Below are 20,753 nucleotides of genomic sequence, written 5' to 3' on the forward strand. Positions count from 1 at the left end.
AGGCGAAATGAATTATTCACTGAGCCTGAGGCGACTGATAATCGTTTAAGTATTTTTAACGCAAGTGAATTTAATAAATAACCGGGAAAGAAACAAATTCTGCAAGCGGCTCAAATCAGCAAACGAGCGTGCGCCCGTTATATTCACCTTTACTGAGAATATAGCAGCTAGCATATATAAGGCGTAAATTGTGATCAATAAGCGTGCCGTATTTGTTATATTCACTTGTGAATACACTTATTTCAATAAAGTTAGTCACCTGAAAAGCTACAAAGCAGAGACCGACAAGGATTATGGGTAGATACATTTTACATGTTTCAACCGCTTTGATAACTGTTGATGGACTTGCACATCTTCTATCAATACAGTCTCACCTCTCCTTTGCGTCCTCAAGCTGCAGTTTGTATCAAAAATGTTTTACTTGTTTGAAATGAATTGTTTCCCATCGTCCTCAGTGATCTCAGCTTTCTAGGTTTTTGGTGACTAACTTTATCGAAATAAGTGTATACTGCATATATCCAAGGATTGCTTCCCATTGGGAAATGCATGGCTCAACATTTGCCTTGTCTGCCAGTGTGTTATTTTATTTTCTCTCTTGCTGCCATCTATTTTGACAGATACTTAGCTTAGAGCACAGGGAGCCCAATTTAGATTAAAGTGAATGGTGAAAATAAAATCGGAAAAATTAAATAATAACTGAAAATAAAAAAAACCCACGCAATCCGTCTGTCATGCTTGTGCCCTTTGGGTCGTCTTGTCCGGGGGCCTCTCTTTATCAGTACACAGACGGGGTAGATATTTGGTTTAAAACAATAATATTTTCCGTCATAAATTAGCCCGTGTTGAGAATTTAAAATATTTGTCCTGCATATTAACGGAGTTCCTTAGTAGAGCCTCTGGAGCTCGTATTTTTTCCCTCGAAAAAATATTTGGCGCCAAAGTGTCAAAATTTATTTTGAAGGTGGTCCACGCGTGCGCATTGTTGACCAGGCTGGGCAATATGGTGGTGAGTACCAACATGGCGGATCAAATCCAACAGTTTGAGTCGCTGATTACTCAGCTTATGTCGCCTTCAAATGACATTAGAAACCCGGCAGAGGTAAGCCATACATCCTAGTCTTCATTTGAGCCTTTATTTTAGCGTTTTAAGCTTTAAATTTAGTTTAAACACTAGTGTTATTTCGCCGGTTTGATTTTCCTAATTCGAGTATTTCGATTCCTCTAACCCAACTTGTGAGACATGTGAGCCATAAAAAACTTGCTAGTTATTTCTTTTCGACTCTGATATAATATCTAACGTCTTATAAGTGTAATATATGACTTAGAAACGAGGAGATTTACTGTTTTGAAGCCATTGCTGAGCGCTAAAGAGCAAACATTTCACATCGGCAGCAAATCTCTCGCAAACACGTGTTTCTGAAATTCTTCCTGTAGCGAAGTGAATTTTCTCATTTTCGACCATAAAATAATCATAATTCCTATTTCTGTCTACATTTTTGGTGTATCTCTTTAAATTTCAAGGAGAAGACTTCAAATGACCTTTTTAGCTTGATATTTGTAATATTCAACTCAATATGTAGTATTTTAAACGTGTAGGAAAGCATATAAGCTATTTAAGATTGTTATTATAATGAAGATTTTAGACTATTTAGAGAAAAAAATGTTTAGTCTATCTATCTTTTTGAATAATCCACATTTTGTTTGCATTTTATTTACGTATTTTTATCATATATACAGGAAATTTACGAAGGTTTATTTAAACTATTAAAGCTTCTTTGTTTTAATATTCGTGTCTTATTAATAATTGTGAATATTTTATTCCATTTTTATGTTACATGATAATTATTCATTTTGATCTCAACCTTCTATTGTATTCCCAGCTAGCAGAGTCTCTCTTCTCTTTCTCTCCCTTCTTTCAGGCAGGGAGGAAGGAGACTCTGCCGATGTAGAGCGTTTTCTTTGATAGATCGTCATCCACACGATCCTGTTTTTAACCGATTACACGTAGTGCGCATGAGCAAATGTAACACACTGTGGCGCCAAACATTATTTGACGAGAGCGGCTGTCAAAATCATGACAGCGTTGCTAAGTTACGCCACGCATGCGCGACAGAAATAACATCCTACATCGGCAGAGTCTATTTTTCTCTCTCAACCAAAACAAAAGGAAAATAGGCTCTGCTAGCAGGGAACTATTGTAATAATTATATTTGGAATAATAATGATGATAATCATTGCCTCCATGTTGGTGATATTAAGACTTCTCATGAGCTTCCTTTGGTAATGCCACCAATATAGTTGCCATGTCTTTCTATTCGTATTATCTTTATGCCAATGGACGTAATATTTCATTCTGTAAAATCCTGATCAATGATTTATTTTTCGTAGGCACAATATGACGGCATTGAAGATGTGGCAAAAATCCATTTCCTGCTTCAGATTATTGGAAAGTCTACAATTCCAGAGGTATGGAGTTACTTTATTACATTTAACTTTTTTCCTTGCAAAATCCATAGTTGTCATCATACGCTAAAGGTCTGGTCTCAAGAAAAATAGTTACTCTTGTTTTCCCGAGGGTCTCAATATTTCATGAGGTAAAACCAAGTTCCTCACTCTGTGATTGGTCGAGCAACCATTGAGTATATAGAGGTTATTACACTGCTAGCTGTGTATTACAGCAGGATAATTTTTGAGCCGCTCAAAGAAAAGCAGAAAATTTCCTCACTCTGACAACAGCAAAAAAACTTTTCAAAACTGGTATGTTAATAGCAGGGTTCGTGCTACTCCTTAAACTCCTTGAAAACTCCTTGAATTTAATTCACGTTTTCAAGGGCACTTGAAAAGCTCTTGAATTTTACGATTTTAGCGATACTCCTTGAATTTTTGCTTCGATCATTACTTGCATGGTTCAGAAATAGATCTAGTCAGAAAGATTGGAAAATTTGAAAGTCAGCCATGTGCAACCACTGTGTAAAATCTTGTCATATTTAGCTGAACATACTCCTTGCGAATTTTTAAGTCCTTGTATACTCCTTGAATAGTCCTCGAATTTTAAGTGGTTACCTCAGCATGAACCCTGTAATAGGTACATGTAGCCCAGTATGTGAGATGCACATAGGAAAAGGAGAAAATCATAGATACATTGATACAGTACTCTAGATAACCAGTCTTTTCTGACTACCCTAGGTGCGTCAAATGGCAGCTGTCCTTTTAAGGAGAATATTTGCCACCACAGTGGATTTCATCAAGAAACTGGATGACAATGGTATGATGGCTATGAAAGCAGACTTATTAAGAGGAATCCAAGAAGAACAGAACCCAGCTGTTCGACGGAAGATCTGTGACGCTGCTTCTGAACTCTCCAAGAGTCTTCTAGGTACGCTGTTATAGTAACTAAGGCTTGAAGAATATAACGAATGACGCAGGAAAATCTACTTAAGGAATATATTTATAAAACATGTGTGTATGTCTCCGTGCTGTGATATAAACACACTAGGTGCTGTAGAGCAGGAGTGAAGCAAGCTTAGGAACCATGAGGCATAGCCGGGTATTTCTCTTGCTTCTCAAGTGCTCTACAGTTCCCAGAATGTTTTATCCCAGTACAGAGATATATGCAGCCATTTTATTTTGCTTTCATAAAATATTTTTCAACGATTTTGCAAGAGTGTGTCTTTGTCCTCTGATATAAACAGGGTAGCCAGCCAATCAGTGTACGCATTAATGTTATATATCAAATATTTTATAAATGTGAATAAAGAATTTGTACTAATATAATCTATTTTCAAGATGAGGAAGGCTATAACCATTGGCAGGAACTTCTGAAATTTCTCTTTGAGTGCTGTAATTCTAATAGACCTGAACTCAAGGAATCTGCACTACATATCTTCTGGTACGTTGAGTATTTTTTCAATGACCCCCCAACCCCCTCCCCTCCCCCCAAATTAAATACTGAAAAAACATGAAAAATAAATTTTTAAAATAATTTTTGGGAATGGTTTTGAAGTGAACCTCTGGCTGCAAAGGTATCGTAAAGTTTATAATTTATTCTACTGTTTTTGGCAGCTCATTTCCTGGTGTGTTTGGCAACCAACAAGATCACTATCTGAACGTCATCAAGCAGATGTTATACCAATGTTTAAATGACCAGACTAGTAGAGAGGCAAGTATATGCATGCTGGACATTTTCATTTTACGCCCTCAACATTTAAGCCCCTGGTTTTCGTAAACTGAAACATAACGACTAAGACAATGACAGGTTTCTAACTGTTTGGTTTGGGCCTCTGACAATGAAAACCTTAACTATTTTGACTACATTTATTTCAGAATCTAAAAATGTTGGCTTGTTATTTATGTCGAACAATCAGACTGTATACATTGTACATGTAATAGCTCAAATCCATTAAAAAATTGCCATTTTTTTTTTTTACTATTTTAAAAAATTGAACATAAAATGTAAAATCTTTATATTCTGTAGGTACGGTTTATAGCAGCCAGAGCCCTCTGTGCCTTTATTACAGACCAAGTCGGTGATACAAAACAAAGACAGTTTGCCGAACTTATTCCTGGTATTATAGAGGTTAGTGTTCATTAAAATCATAGTCTGTCAATTTTGGTAGTTGATTTTTGTTGGAAACAATGAATCTAATGTTTATAGCTGTTGTGGTTGTGGTTGTGTTTTGCTGTTGCTGCTGCTGAGCTGCTGCCATTACATTTCCATTTAGAGTTTGCCTTTGCTCAGCTTTATGCTGTAGCCTTGATGGTGTACAAATGTGTTCTTTTCTTCTACAGTATAATGAAATGACTGTGATTAGCTCTTTCTATTGCGGACACTCCCCTATTACAAATACCAAGTGACGGTCCTGATTGTGTCCACTGTGACAAGATTTGACTGCATTCAATTATATTTCAAACACTTTATTTGTAGCAACTTTGTGCTGATGATTACACTACAATTATGTTTCAGGTTGTGCGTGAAAGTGCACAGTCCAACGGTGATGACACAGTGCTCAAGTCTGGTTTAATAGATTTGGCTGAAAACTGTCCTAAACTGTTAAGACCAAGCTTAGAACCACTTATCACACTTTTACTTGAAGTAAGTCTATACTGACCTTACAGTGCATTTGCCTTAGAGTTGAACAGAATTCAGTAAAACCCTTGGTTGTGGGGGAAGAATTCCTTGTTTTTTGGAGAGTAGCACTTAATAGCCAGTGGTTAATTAATCTGTGGCCCTTGTTGGAATTTAGGAGGTTTTTTTTTGGAAGGAGGAAATAGGAAAACAGGAGAACCGGGAGAAAAACACTCGAATCAGAGGAGAGAACAAATAGGAAACTCTACTCACATATGGCACTGAAACAGGCAAGACTCAAACTTGCTTCAATGCACTGGCACAGTTACCTTTCCAGATGGCATAGGGAACTTTGAAGGGCACTATTATGATTACATGTAGATATTTTTGGTTAATTTTTCTTGAGTTTGGGTTATGATTGTGGTAACCTTGGATTGAGTGTCCATTGATTTTTATAGATTATAGCTAAAAGTGAACTGGGTGAAAACTGGCGGCATTTGTCAGTGGAATGTATTGTCACGCTAGCAGAAAGTGGTAAGCATTGCTATTGTTATGATGCATTGGGGTTAATTTACTAAACGTCATTGTTCACATCATGCAACAAACAAACAGACTTCATACACTGAATCAAAATATGGTGACCAATTTGATTAAATATTTTTCTGCAGCCTCTCATACATGTGAACATGCTTCTGTTTTTCCATGTGAACGCAAGCCCAGTCAGTCACTAGCTGGTGCAGAACAAAATAATTATTTAAATTGGTTGCCATATTTTGATTCGGTATATATGATTTGCTTTTACTCTATTTAGTATAGTTTCTTTCGGTAAATTATTTTTTACCCAGTGTTTGAGCTTCATTCTTATTCACTTTCTAATAATAGTTTCGCATGATTTAGCAGTGTTCTTACCAGGCTGCACCATTGCGGGATTCACACATAAAAAAACAGAAATGGGGCACAAATGTCAACTCTATGCACCCCAAAAGGCGCATGAATTATCCGAAGAATACTTCCTGATAGTTTAAAAAAATTTACAGTACTTTTAAAATAATTAAAGTTGCATTATATTGTCAATAAACAAGGTGAAAGTCCAAATGAAACGACACGAATCGAACATAGCCGCCATCTTGTATTTCACTTGTCAAGAGGTCTGGGACTAGTGTAGCCTCAAGTATGGCTGCCCAGCAAACTTTTATTGTTTTGTTGTTACTAATGCTGTAAAACTGCCTTACATTGTTGTAGATTTGCAACAGAGTTACTGGCTACAAAACATTATTATTCTTTGTTTTAAGATTTTGGAAATAGCCCATCCAGTTTTCTAAATGGCCCCTAAATTTCGGGTTGGTGGGCCCTTTGACCCCCTGAAAGAAATTCCTGGTCAGAACACTGATTTAGTTTTCCAGGTCTTCTATAATGTAAAAATAATAAGACTTGAAATTAGAGCTCAGTACATGTATATTGAAAGATATATTTTTTAAACCTTTTCATTTTAGCTCCTGCTATGGTCAGAAAGGTTCAGAAGTTCATCCCATTAATAAGTAAGAATTGTTTTGTTATGTCAAACCAGTTGCATGTTTGTTGATAGTGGTATGGAATGTTAAAAATGAAAAGAATAATAATAAATGAGTTGTTGAAGAGGTGAATAGTGTTTCATCAAGCAAAAATAGAAAATATAGAAAAAAAAATTAGAAAATATAGAAAAAAAAAAAATAGAAAAAAAAGTTCCAAGCTCCATGCAGGATTCGAACCTGTGACCTGCCTGGAGCTTCAAATTATTTTCTGAGAGAAATTTGTCTAATGAAACACAATTTACATACAATAATTTCCCAAGCAACAAAACACTATAATAGACCTATCCCCAATTCACTTGACTGACCACGAAACAATGGTTTGAAGTCGAGGCTGAACTTGATTCTTTTATTCATTAAGTTCAACCTCGACTTAAAACCATTGTTTCATGACCAGTCAAGCGAATTCAGGATAGGTTTATTTTGAGGTGATTCGAAAAATCTTTTTTCTAATGGATACTCAACTAGTTTCAAGTTCTTTCTCTCAGATTGGACATTGAAATTTGTCCTGCTCTTGACTGTATTTTACTTTGTTAATAGTTCCTCAGCTACTTGCTATGATGGTTGATCTTGAAGACGACCCTGAGTGGAGTAAGTCTGATGAAATTGAAGATGAAGACTATGAAAGGTATCTATTCTTATAGCAGTTTTACTTTTCTTCGAACCTCTAAATATTTTCTAAGCCTGAAAACAACCTCTGGGTTCTAAATCAGGATCTCAGTCATGGCTACCCCACAGATTGAATTCAAGTTTAGCATGTTAGGACACAGGGGGTACCACACAGGAAGGCTACTGTAGATAAGATTTTTATTGTGAGCCAGCATAGCTGCTATAATAGGCGACTACAATAGGCGACTTGCACTAAGAGATCAGGTGATCAAATCTGCCACAGTGGCCGGCATTCTACAAGATTTTAGCTACATGAGAGTGTAAAAAAAAGATAGTGATTCAGATGTTTTTTTTGGTGATAAAAGGTAAGTTAGCAGACTAAATAACAAAAAATCTCCTTTTCTGGCAAGAAATATATTCTTAGGAGTTACCTAAAGTATAGTTTTGCTATTAACTAGCCAAGAAGAAGAAAAAATATGGTATTTTTTGCCCTACGTGAAGACCTACGAAATCTTAGTGCAAGTTGCCTATTGGCATATTTTTATAAATTCTTTTTTGTCTTGTTAGTAATTCAGTGGTAGGAGAGAGTTCTTTGGACAGACTTGCATGTGGACTGGGTGGCAAGACCATTCTGCCTCACATCACAGCTACAATACCTCAGATGTTAAGTAATGGTAAGTATACAATCACTCGGCCTAAACCAAAACATTATTTTTTTATTTCTTAATTTGGGCTTCCTGTGGTAGACTGCAACAGGAACCCCAAATGAAGAAAAACAAATGGCTAAACTGTTGATACACTGATGTTTGAAACTTGAAGAAGACAGCTTGTTGAAAAAGATGATTCTCTTTTGCTCAGCCATAGTCTTGTTTGTGAGTTAAACTACAGCCACTGAACCAAAACCCATGGAATATAGTTCTTTAGTAAAAATACACAGGTGGTTATTGAAAATCTTGCATGCTGATTGGTTGAAGAACTCACACTATCACACGATAATCACCTCCAGCGATAATCCAAAATGGCGGCCAGCCACTTTGTTGCTGTTATCGAAAAAAATGTCTTCAAAAAATGTCTTCTGTAACTTCTTTTTTTGAAAGGATCTGGTATTTATCTGTGTATTTATACCAAAAAAATATTTGCCTCAGCCTCAGTGAATACTGGAGAATAATTACCTTGCCGCTCAAAGAATCGCGTCTTGATAAATATTTCCCGATAATCACTTTGCCATCGGCGAATAATTGTTAAGTAGTATGTACATCATTTACTATACAATGGGGATTTAAAAAAAGAACACATTTGTACACAGTCGAGGCTAAGACTGAGCAAAGGGGAACTCCGGTGGGAGTATTTGAAGGGCTGCATTGTAATTAATGTTAATTTATTATTGCTAATAGGGGACTGGAGGTATCGTCATGCTGGTTTGATGGCCATCTCTGCTGTTGGTGAAGGGTGTCAGAAGCAAATGGAGATCCTTCTAATGGATGTTACTAATGTTGTACTGCCGTTCCTGAATGATTCTCATCCACGTGTGCGATATGCTTGTTGTAATGCTATTGGTCAGATGTCCACTGATTTTGCTAATGGATTCCAGAGAAAGTTCCACATGAAGGTGAGACATGTATAGCTTTAAGCAATCAGTTAATCTTTTGGCAAATAACTTCAGTCATTTAGTCTACCTGTTCATCAATCAGTCTGTCCAACCATCTGTCAGTCATTCAGCCAATCAATAGCTCCTTTCACAGTTCCCAGCAAGAACTACAGTGTGAACGGAATGAAATGTCAGTCAATAGAAAATGGTGAACATGACAATGACCAGGCAGTGACCTTGCAATGATAGAGACATTCCTACATGTAGATTGGACGATTTTTCACATATCTCTATCCTTGCATGGTCACCACCATTCTCACTTCAATGCACAGCCTCAGTGACAGTTGCCAACTCAGCATTCATAAATTTGTGGCCTTCTATGTTTATACTCTCTAAGTAAGATGGGGCCGCCATTTTACGTGGACATCTGAGCCATTCTCATAGTGGTATTAAAATAACACTTAGATGCATATAGACTATGGAGACAATATTCCCCCACCTTCTCCTCCCTTCTAGCAATTTGTCATGGTAGTTTTTTTGGGGGGGAGGGGGCAGGGGTGGTGCTAATTAACCATGCCACATTTCAGCTCTGCTGATGCAATAGTTTGAAATTTTTTAAATTTAAAACCAGGTTATACCAGGTCTATTACATGTCATGGATGACTTCAACAACCCTCGTGTCCAGGCCCATGCAGGAGCAGCATTGGTGAACTTCTGTGAGGACTGCCCCAAACAGATTCTAATACCATACCTTGATAGTATCCTAAGCAAGCTGGAATTGGTGCTGTCTTCAAAACTCAGAGAGGTATATTATGCAGGATGTATACAAAATCTCAACTCAAAACCCTGCCAGTCCTTCATTTCTACAATGTAAACGATAGAGGTTTTGCACGATCAAGTGCCCATGCCCATAATAAAGCTTGGGCTGCCTATGGTTAAATGGCAGAATGATAAAATAATGTAAAATAATCGTATTGTTCCTGCAATCTAACATGGCTGCCATCACATGATGGAGCAAAACCTCTATTCAAATTTGAGCATGCACATTACATGCAGCTAGCTAGTACCCAGGCTCTCCCTTTTTCCACAGGTAGCCCAATAATAAACTTAAACCAATTGACTCTACTTGTTGTTTAAACAGCTTCTAGAACGTGGTACCAAACTAGTAATGGAGCAGGTAGTGACAACTATCGCTACTGTTGCTAATACCGTAGAGGAGAAGTTTGCACCTTACTACGACAGGTTCATGCCAAGCCTTAAGTATATCGTACAGAACGCCAACACACTGGACTACAGATTACTGAGAGGAAAGACTATAGAGTGCATCAGTTTTATTGGATTGGCCGTTGGCAAAGAAAAGGTAAGACATTATTGGCTTAGAATTGTTCTCTTTGGTGAGGTAAATCTATTACATAAACTTTGACTGTTGTATCACAGCATGGGACAATCACAACAGAGCTAGGCTTCAAACTAAGTGAAAGCCCAAATATAAAATTACAATTTATAAGTTGATTTTTGAGGAAATATGGTTTTATCCTGAACATTTGGTAGCCAGTATAGCTCCAATTCGAGATTGCTACAGTCCTTGTTTGGGATGGGTATGTTTGACCTGTCATGTTCCGAGTCATTACGATCCACCATAATTTCGAATGAATGGCTGGACCAGACATTCAAGGGAAAACCTTGGAATATCTATTTGTCATTCTATTCTAATTCTTCCTACCACACTGCTGAATGATCTTGTCCTTTATGCCATCATCAAGACTCCTTGTCTTTATTCACCATCCTTTAGTTAGTTTCTGTGCATATCTTGCCCTATTCACCTACTACTCCCTAGAGTCAAGGGAGAGGTCTAACAAACTCTACTCCCATCCAGCTGAGCTGAGCTTCAAAACAAACTCAAGGTCAACCAATCAGAATCGAGGATTCAACATCATATTTTGATGAGCATTTCCCATGATTCTGTCAAGAGAACCCATGAAATATGATTCTCCATTTTTTAAATCTATCGTAAATGCTACCAGTTGAACTCATGGTGGAATTGTAGTTCATTCAACACGATAAATCTGCTTTGAACTCAGCCTCTGCTAAAAAAATGGAAACCGAGTCCTCAGAAGTGAGAGGCAAGTGTGCTTCTGCTACGTTGCCCTCGATTAAGTTAAGATTGATGACTTAGGAATGTTCTGCAAGGTTTAGACTGCGAGAAGTCCCTCCATTTCCCATGGTCACTGTCCGTCTGTCTGTCCGTGTCCATTGGCCGAGGAAGATTGGTTACGAGTCAAAAGTTTTTATTCTTTAAAACCATTAGAATTTTAATTTTTAAAAACATTTTTGGAGCGTTTGGAAGTTCTGAGCAAAATGCGAACGAAGTTATGGCAAAATTAGACATTTATATGTAATTTTTCTCCGAGGCTTATGTAGCCTCGTTTTGGTGTTTTCTTATTGTTTTAAATTCTTATAACTTCCTAAGGATTTGATCTTTTTCTTTCAAACTTTAATAATGCATTATTAACACTAATATTAATTATTGGATAGCTTATTTTTGCCAAAATGATGAATTTATCGATGATATGTTAATTAGTGGCGGCCATTTATGAAATTGGTGTATAAATTTGAGAGAATCCTTTTCGTATTCAAGCAGTGAGCGCCAAAAACCATTTTCTTGAAGAAAGGCTGTTGTACAAGGCTAAAATCTTGTTATTCAAAAAGTTTAACTTGTTTGGAAGTGGAGATGACCGATGAAAGTGGAATCATAGTGTTAAACCAAAGCAAAAATTTGAATCGAAAATGAGGTTTAGGCCTTCATTTGCTTATTTCCCATATATTTTCTATAAAAAAGCCTGACAAAGCAACATTCTAACACAAATGCAACAAAACATCTTTGTACAACTGAAAATACTGCTTCAAACAAGCATTTTATCATAGTACATCAGTTTATAAGTGTTTAAAAAAGGTTTTTGAGTGTTAACCCAAAACGAAAATTGGGATCAAAACTCTCATACGAAAGTCTAGTTTTTGGCGCTTTTCGCCATTATTGCCCATTATCACACCTTTTGCCAAAGGAGCTTATTGAATAGAGCGCTCACACTAAATCCGTGAAACAAATACTAATTTTTAGCACTAAATAGTGATAACTAAACAATAGAAAACAAAGGATTCTGTATGAAATAGTACTAATTAGTACTATTTAATGTTCACGGTTTTAGTGCGTGCACTCTATATGCGATTGAAATAATATTTCTTTGTTCCTCTAAAAATTCGAACACAAACTCTTAGTGTATATTGCACTTCCGACTTCTGGAGAGGTGATGACTCATATACTTGACATTTGAAAACAATTTAAACTCGGGTACTCCTTAAGCTTAAAGGCTGAACATTTATCTTTTCAAAACGTTTCAGTTATTTCAGTTAATTTTTTTTTGTATGTGGAAGGGGGTGAATTTAATCTAAATAATCTTTTATATTCCGTTGACAGCTTTCAAAAACAGAAATGAAAAAATCTTTACTGTGCGGAAACTTGAACCATAAGGCTTTAAGGCTTTTTTTAAAGGGTCACTTGGATGTAAACGCCGCTATTTTTGAAAGTTCGAATAATTGAAGTATTTGAGGATAATATGACTCGATTATAATTATGAAAATCAGATCACAGGTAGCCCAAGCTTGGTTTCTGTGGTGTAAAGTTATAAGGAAATATATGGGGATTCATCAAAATTATCCTGGTTGGGAAAAAAATCTTAAAACGAGCTAAATTCGAAAAATAACCACGCAGAGCGAAAGAAGTGCTATTTCTCAATGATCGGGTAAAATGTCGAGGCTTTATTTCATGTTTTAATGATTTTATTGAAATTTTTCATTTATTTTTCCCCCACCACTTTTGACTGTGAAGGAAACATGTTGCTTGGCTACTTTCTGGGCCATATAGATAAGTTCAACCAAGTTTCAAGTCATTTCCAATTTTCATTAATTTTCATTCAAGTGCCCTTTTAACATTTTTCGAATCATGCAATCACAAGCCAGATTAATCAGTGTTAGATTGTAAAATCTCGTAAAATCCTGAATTTGGAATCAAAAAATCACAATAAATTCAGCTTTTGCGATATCTGTTTCTTTCTTACAACGTCAATAATCTTAGTGTGAGGGAGAATACATATGACAGATGGGCCGCACCATTGTCGTATAAAAGAACATCAACGACAAACTAAGAACGGGCAATATTATATATCCGCCGTTGCCAACAACACTCACGACAACCCTGATCATAACATCCACTTTAATACAGTTGAAGTTCTCGCCAAGACCTCCAAAAACTTCCCTTGACTCATCCATCGATACCTTCAAACGACCTAGTTATTTCAACAGAGAAGATTCCTACCGCCTTAGTTCTACCTGGACCAGAGTTATCAAGAACACTGGTGACTCTGACCGCCTTTGTCGTGACAACCCCCCCAGAGAACAATGGACGTGCCACTCATTCATCGCTTTTAAAATTGCCTCTTCCCACGCTTTGTTTCCATATACGCGCTTCACACATTTTCACCATCATTCTGATGAAGGCTATCACTAGTTATAGCCGAAACGTCATGTTTTTTATCCGTGATGTTACATTTAATTGATCATGTATTCTCTACTTTCACATCCCCAAAATGCCTTGCGTCTTTGAGGGGTAACCAATCAAAAAACTGCCCCAAATTGAAAGGTTTCTTAATTAAATTTATACTATACCTGCTTTTATCTGTACAATACTGATTATCAGTTTATTCCAAGTTATTTTTGCGTGTACAGATCATGAAGAGTTTTGGTCTTACAGAAAATGTATTGACTTACGAAAAAATGTTTAAAATTTACTTTAAACGACTTCAAGCTTCTATCTTTTTCTGTTTTTTACTTCTTCATTTTATTTTTGGATACTAAACAAGGTATTGTCAACATTGTCTGATCAGCCTTCAGCAAAATAAGTGGGTTTTTACCCTCTCTGGTTACCCCCCAAAGACGCAAAGTATTTTGGGGATGTGAAAGTAGAAAATGTAGCCTCAAGGATACTTTTGTAAATTGATTTAACTGCTGGAGAGGTGATAACTCAATCTCTTTAACACTTCATAAACCACTTTAAACTGAGCCGGAAGCTCTTCTTGATAATAAGGTGGAAGGAAGAAATAAATACTATATATATTTCTTTCATATTTTCGTTTTTCGTTTTTGGAAGGCCGGGGTGTGAATTTAGTGAAATTTCATATACCGTAGGTAGCTTCCAGATTCAAAAATATAATAATCGTTAATTGGAAAATTTGCTTTATTTTTGCTAATTGAAGACTGAATTGTGATATGTTTGCAAAACAGCAATGTTATATTATTGTAAACGCATATCCTTTTTCTTTGTTCTCGAGTGCTCTTTTAGTCTTAAGCAGAGCAGATGTGAACTCACTCGCCTGAGGATTCAAGATACGATCATTCAGGCTAGTTACTTTTTGCCCTTTATCGCAAGAGAAGTCGAGAAGATTTTCTGAATCATTCTGAAAGATGAAAAACAACCCTCTTTACTGCCCTGGTTTTTTGTATAAGGATCTTAATGAGCGTAACCATATTTCCACGACTGACATGGTATTGAGTTGTGTTTATACAGCATTAGCCTTTCCAACATTTTTCCTTAATGCTTTGACGCTTGTCGCTGTTGTAAAGACGCAAAGACTCCATCGGCCATCGTACTGCCTTCTCGGAAGCCTAATGGTAACTGACTGCATCGTTGGAGCGATTGTCGATCCTCTTATGGCTTTGAAACACTTCTCTGAAGCTTATAATAACATCGACATCGGTTGTGTTTTGTATAAACCGAGTTTGGGTATCATGAACTTCGCTGGAGCGGTTTCCTTGGTGACAATCACAGTTATAAGCATCGATCGATTTCTCGCGATAAGCTTTAAATTTTCCTATCGTGAGATAGTCACCACTCACCGCATCATCAGGATAATTGCTGGGATTTGGTCGGCTCTGTCGGCTCCCTCCTCGTTTTCTATTTTTGCAAGCCTAACGTGCGGACGTGGGGCCTTTCAAGTAGCGTAGCAGGGATCATTTGTTTGGGAATCGTTTTTGTCTCTTACTACAAGGCTTATAGAGGCCTTGTAAACCATAGTGCTGTACGGGTATGGCCCACGTGTCATAGCAACACTGCCCCGCCTCTTGGCAACCCTGGATTGCATGTAAACACGAATGGTAACCATTTTACAAGCACAGAGAACAAGCTTGACATGCATCTTGGCAACCCTGGTATGGATGTAAACACACCTGGTAAACATTTTACAAGCACAGACAACAATCTTGACATGCATCTTGGCAACCCTGGTATCCATGTAAACACGCCTGGTAACCATTTTACAAGCACAGACAACAATCTTAACACGCATCTTGTCAATCCTGGTATGCATTCTAGCAACCATGGGTTGTCCTTTAACATCCCAAGTTTCCATGACAACACGATTAACGTCACAAACAACCCAGTAAAAATGACTATTTATATCCAGAAATATCGACGAGTTTTGGTCAACATGTTTCTCTGCGTTTGCCTTCTTCTTATTTGCTATATTCCTTATTTTTCAACTTCTCAGTTGTTAAAAACATCGAGTCCTCAGCGACCAGATGTCTATCAAAGCTTTTCCTTCTCGGTTTGCTTGATGCTGCTCAATTCCTTTCTCAACCCAGTGCTGTACTTGATTCGATTCAAAGACATCAGACAAGCGTGTATCAGACTGTTGAATCGTCACAGGTGTTTTCGAACATGCTGCTAGTAACAGCAAGCCGGCAATTTTTCAATAGAATTCCTTTCTGACTGACAGCACTGGTGTAAATTAAAAGCAATCTCGTACCCAGATCCTGCGTTTCTTCTGGCCTGCGGCGAAGAACGAGGGCTCTGGCATAATCCATTTTTTGAGACCAGGATTTCTTGGACTTCCGGTATAACAGCGCACGCGTTTAAAGACTTGGCAATAATTAAAAAATATTTTCCCCCCCGATTTTCAATTTTTACTGTGATTTTTACTTTGATTTTGACTTTGATCGGTTATATCTAACTTTGCGAAAATTGCGCATGCGGCAAAATATGGATTATGCCAGAGCTATCGTTCTTCGCCGCAGGCCAGAAGAAACGCAGGGTACGAGACCGAAGTAAAAGGAAATAAAAAAGTCGAAGTGAAAGAAAAGACTCGTAAAATCAGCTAATGAGACAATGATAATGAGATTCAAAGACTCACATAATAAGCTCAGATAATGAGATTCAAAAACTTTTATTAACTAATTGTAATCTTTGTTATTTATGTATAATTTATTCACGCAATAAAGATATTGACTTGAAGTTTTATTTCTTTGTTCTTTATTTTTTATTTTTTCTTTATCTGCTTTTGTTTTGTTACTCGGTCTACCTGTGTCAAAAATTGCGCAATGTTCTTCCCATAGAGCTTCGTGCTTTTAGGTAGTAGGGGAGTAAGGACAATCTTTGGTTTTTCTTTATTCATTTAAGAGAATCGCTGAGTATGGGTTCTTTAGCTTTATAAACTCATCTTTGGATAGCTCGGTCTTTCTCCAATTAGTATATGTAGGACTTCCAAAATTGGATGAGGCCGTAGGCTGAGTCCAATTTGGCAGTCAGAGGAATTTTTCGAGTCTAATTATTTCTTGATTGGGGAGCATGAAATCCCATTACCTATTAATTATATAGCTGCCTAATTAATCCCATATCAACAAGAGCTGTCCAATTAAGAAAATAATTGGACAGTTACCTATATGGGATTAATGAGAAGCTGTATAATTAGTCTTTAAATCCAAAATTCAAAATCTATTCCATGGTTATGGACAAATGTTTCAGCAGACGTGCACATTTTTATGCTTTTGGGGAAAATTAAGATTTTCTTGCAAACGTTCGGTCCAAAGACGTTTGGAATACGTGCTGTAACGCATGCACGCTCAAAGGAGGTACTAGAGCTGTTGAGTTTGCCATCCTTCATATTAAAAAGGACTCTTGTCATTCAAAGAATTTCCAAATTTTTTTCTGTCATATTGGTCATATCTGAAGAGAGATTGGTGTCAAGGTTTCTCTTCATTCTTAATAGCTAACTATGATTCATTAGTCGAGATGCAAATTGTTTATATGAATGTAGCAGCCATGTTTGACAGGATCCAAAGTTAAAATAGAGGACGTACTTGCTAAGCCAATATGTCAACTATAACTAAAACCTTTAAAAAGTTTATTATGAAATCGCATCGCGAGGGCCAATCTGTTTTTATATCATCATTGGTAAAAAAGACGTTTTTAGCTTGGTGTCTAATATTTTTCCATTTCAGACCACGTTTCATTTTCTTGAGAATAAGATTCAACTTTTGTTTTAATTTATCCAAATTCATGTGTCTTTTCTTGCACAACTGTTAAACAAAGAAAAGATACTCTAGAGAATGACATGTGGTCTGAAATGGGAAACCATTACACTCAAGTTAAAGAGGTCCATTAGTAAGCAGTTAATTCGACTATAATTTTTTGATTTTTTTTATATTGTACCCAGTTCTTACCAGATGCTAGTGAGATTATGCAGATCCTCCTCAAGACCCAGACAGACATAGACCAGCTAGAAGCAGACGATCCTCAGGTGTCCTACATGATATCTGCCTGGGCCAGGATGTGTAAGATTATGGGCAAAGAATTCACTCAGTACATGCCTCTGGTGATGCCACCATTGATGAAAGTGGCCAGTATCAAGCCTGAGGTGGCTATTATAGATGGTAGGTATGATTATTATGTGACGATGGTGATATGGGGTGATAGTGGGTGTGAGGATGATGATGATGGTGATGATGATGATAATGATGGGATGGTGATGATGATGATGATGATGGGATGGGGGTGATGATGATGAGGATGGGGATGATGATGATGATGATGGGGATGATGATGATAATGGTGATGATGATGGTGATGGATGATGATGGATTGTGATGGAGATGATGGTGTTAATGATAATGATGATGAAAGTCTCTGGTGGTACAGGATGATTATGGTTGATAATGATAAGTGAAGATGATTTTGATAGGATGGTTGTATTCAAACATGAGAGTGGTTGTTGTGTTGATGATATTGAATAATATTTCAGGATGATGATGTTGATGATGATGAGGATGTTGGCATTTAATTTAAAGTTTATGGACTTCATTTTTTTACCCCCAGCTGATGACCCAAAGAGTAATCAGTACAGCGAGGATGAAGGCTGGCAACTTATTTCTCTTGGAGACCAGGTGAATATGTCAAATTTACCTTAAACTCAAATCATAGTCACGTGCTAATTTCTTGAGAATCATTTAAATAAAAAATGTATGTCCCCTTCCCAACATGATTTTTTTTCCGTGGCCCCTCATTGAAACAATATATATATCTTTAGATCTTCAAATTTTCAAATTATATTTGGGGTGCCATCCTATAAATGTCATATCGTTACTCCCCCCTAAATCCCTCCAGCCGTCCCCCCCCAATACCCGTAAAAATGGACAGTCCCTAATCGTATCAATTATCTTTCCCCCCAGCAAAAATTCGGTATCAATACAGTGGGTCTGGAGGAGAAGAGCACAGCCTGTCAGATGCTGGTTTTATACGCTAAAGAACTCAAAGAAGGCTTTGCACCATACGCAGAGGAAGTCGTCCAACTCATGATCCCTTTATTGAAGTTCTACTTCCACGAGCTCGTGCGGTCAGCAGCTGCAGAATCTCTGCCTTATCTTCTTGAGTGTTCTAAGTTCAAGGGGGATGCAGCTGTACGACAGATGTGGGCGTACGTATGCACTGATCTACTGAAGGCGATACGAACAGAACCCGACGCTGATATACAGATAATTTTCCTGGAGAATTTCGCCAAGTGTGTTGAGACTCTTGGCAATGGATGTTTGACAGTGGAGTTTTATAACTTACTGGCTGAAGTGATACATGAGATTCTAAATGCACACAAGGAAAGACAGATGGAGAGACAAAGTATGACAATGTTTATTCACTCTTTTTTCTATTCATTTCTGTGGCTTGGTAAACATTGGTTTATGCTTGTATTCTTTTCTTCCTTCCTTCCTCCCTCCCTCCCTCCCTCCTTCCTTCCTTCCTTCCTTCCTTCCTTCCTTCCTTCCTTCCTTCCTTCCTTCCTTCCTTCCTTCCTTCCTTCCTTCCTTCCTTCCTTTCCTTTCCTTCTTTGCTTTTTTTCTTTTTATATATTTTTTCTTTCCGTCTATAATTTGTTCGTTTGATCGACAGCTCGTTTACTTATCTTTCATTTTCTGAAGCTATCAGTTTCCTCTTCTTTCGTGTCAGTAGTATAGGGAATGGGGGTTCTAGCGCAATCTCAACACGGGCAAGACCCGCGTCAAAAATCCACCTACGGACAATCCCCACTCCAAGTGTGGTTGAGGGCAACAGCGCACTTAAATATGTTAGTCTATATATGGAGTGCGAAGAATGTAAGAGAACTTTTAAGAAAGAAGCGGATTTGAAAAAGCATTTGAAAATGAAGACGAAGTGTATGAGCAGTTATGATTGTGGATGTGGTAAGAAGTTTGAGACTAAGGTTAAATTGTTTTGGCATTGTCAGGACTGTGAGTACGACTACGACGACCTAAAAAGTGCTTGGTATTAGGTATAAAATATTTCCTATTATATAGATGGAATCCCAAAGCAACTTCAGCACGGTGTCAATACCCGGTAACGGTGAGATTGACGTTAGACAGTTTTGGCGTCAGTCAGAAAGGAAGGTTAAAAGGACTCTCCGAAAAGGTATAGAAGAATTAGGAGCCCTGAAAGCGAGCATAATGGTAGAAGTAAGTTTGTCAAAAGACGAGGTAATGACGACAGCAATGTTGCGATCGAAGTCGTTAGTGATATTAGAATCCACGAATCTGGATAGGTCACTCAGTGAAGCCTTAGAAGCAATAATGGAGTCGCTGTCTAACTACACGAAAGAAGGATCGGGTTGGACAGTAGAGGAGGTTGAAGGAATAGAGATAAGTATAGCCAGGTACGTACCCATACGAGGGGGGAGTTACGTACCGCTACCAACGTGGGTAGAAAGGAAGAAGGCTATTGTAAACGTGAAGAATGAAGACAATCGATGCTTTATGTGGGCAATCAGGTCTGCACTGTATCCAGCAGAGAAGGATCCCTGTAGGACAAGTAAGTATCCCACAGATGATTTAGAGTGGGATGGTGTGGAATTTCCCATGCAGTTGATAGACATCCCCATATTTGAGGAAATAAACGATCTAGCAATTAACGTTTACGGAGTCAGAGAGCAGACGATAGTACCGTTAGTTCTGTCAAAAAGTAAAGGAGAGCGCGTACATTTATTCTACCACGGCGGACACTACTCATGGGTTAAACACATTAGCAGACTATTCTACAGACATACTAAGCACAAAGGCAAAAAGTACTTCTGTGACTGCTGCTTGCTGTCATTTACATCCTTAAATACCCTAAAGAAACACGATGAGATCTGCCGCGGAGTCGAAGAAGTGGCGCAACGGATCCAGATGCCCACCAACAAAGAGCTTTCATACGCAAACCATCAAAAGCAGATGCAGGTGCCTTACGTAATATATGCAGACTTTGAAGCGTTGATAACTAAGGAAAAGCAGAAAAGTGGTGCCACGAATAAGGTGGGATTACACGAGATCTGCTCCTTTGGTTACATAGTAGTTAGATCAGACGGTAAAGCAAACCCTCCTGTGATTTACCGAGGTAAGAACGCAGCTAATGAGTTTCTAGAAGCATTGCGAGAAGAGGAGGGGGAGATTAGAGAACAATTAAGACGTCCAAAGAAGATGGAATTTACCAAAGAGAACCAGGAGGCTTTTAACAAGGCAAAAAAATGCCACATTTGCCAACATACGCTTCTTCAGTTTGGAAGACGAGCCAAGA

General features: G+C 37.7%; 1 protein-coding gene across 1 annotated transcript in view; it reads left to right on the forward strand.

Moving 5' to 3' along the window:
- Window positions 1–997: 997 nt before the first annotated feature.
- The window catches only part of LOC116307197 (importin-5), a 43,536-nt gene continuing 23,780 nt past the window's right edge, over window positions 998–20,753 (forward strand). The window contains exons 1-17 of the mRNA XM_089030281.1: window positions 998–1,099; window positions 2,389–2,466; window positions 3,187–3,376; window positions 3,787–3,889; window positions 4,063–4,159; window positions 4,475–4,576; window positions 4,964–5,092; window positions 5,524–5,599; window positions 6,559–6,603; window positions 7,174–7,261; window positions 7,810–7,916; window positions 8,637–8,851; window positions 9,462–9,635; window positions 9,972–10,190; window positions 17,374–17,590; window positions 18,033–18,100; window positions 18,386–18,827. Of these exons, the coding sequence (XP_088886407.1) occupies window positions 1,001–1,099; window positions 2,389–2,466; window positions 3,187–3,376; window positions 3,787–3,889; window positions 4,063–4,159; window positions 4,475–4,576; window positions 4,964–5,092; window positions 5,524–5,599; window positions 6,559–6,603; window positions 7,174–7,261; window positions 7,810–7,916; window positions 8,637–8,851; window positions 9,462–9,635; window positions 9,972–10,190; window positions 17,374–17,590; window positions 18,033–18,100; window positions 18,386–18,827 (2,449 nt within the window). The 5' untranslated portion in view covers window positions 998–1,000. The remainder of the gene's footprint in view (window positions 1,100–2,388; window positions 2,467–3,186; window positions 3,377–3,786; window positions 3,890–4,062; window positions 4,160–4,474; window positions 4,577–4,963; window positions 5,093–5,523; window positions 5,600–6,558; window positions 6,604–7,173; window positions 7,262–7,809; window positions 7,917–8,636; window positions 8,852–9,461; window positions 9,636–9,971; window positions 10,191–17,373; window positions 17,591–18,032; window positions 18,101–18,385; window positions 18,828–20,753) is intronic.

Source organism: Actinia tenebrosa, unplaced genomic scaffold (assembly GCF_029948245.1).
Source record: "Actinia tenebrosa isolate PJP-AT-01 unplaced genomic scaffold, QUT_ActTen_1.0 PGA_scaffold0__85_contigs__length_37466705, whole genome shotgun sequence".
NCBI classification, from domain to species: Eukaryota; Metazoa; Cnidaria; class Anthozoa; order Actiniaria; family Actiniidae; genus Actinia; species Actinia tenebrosa.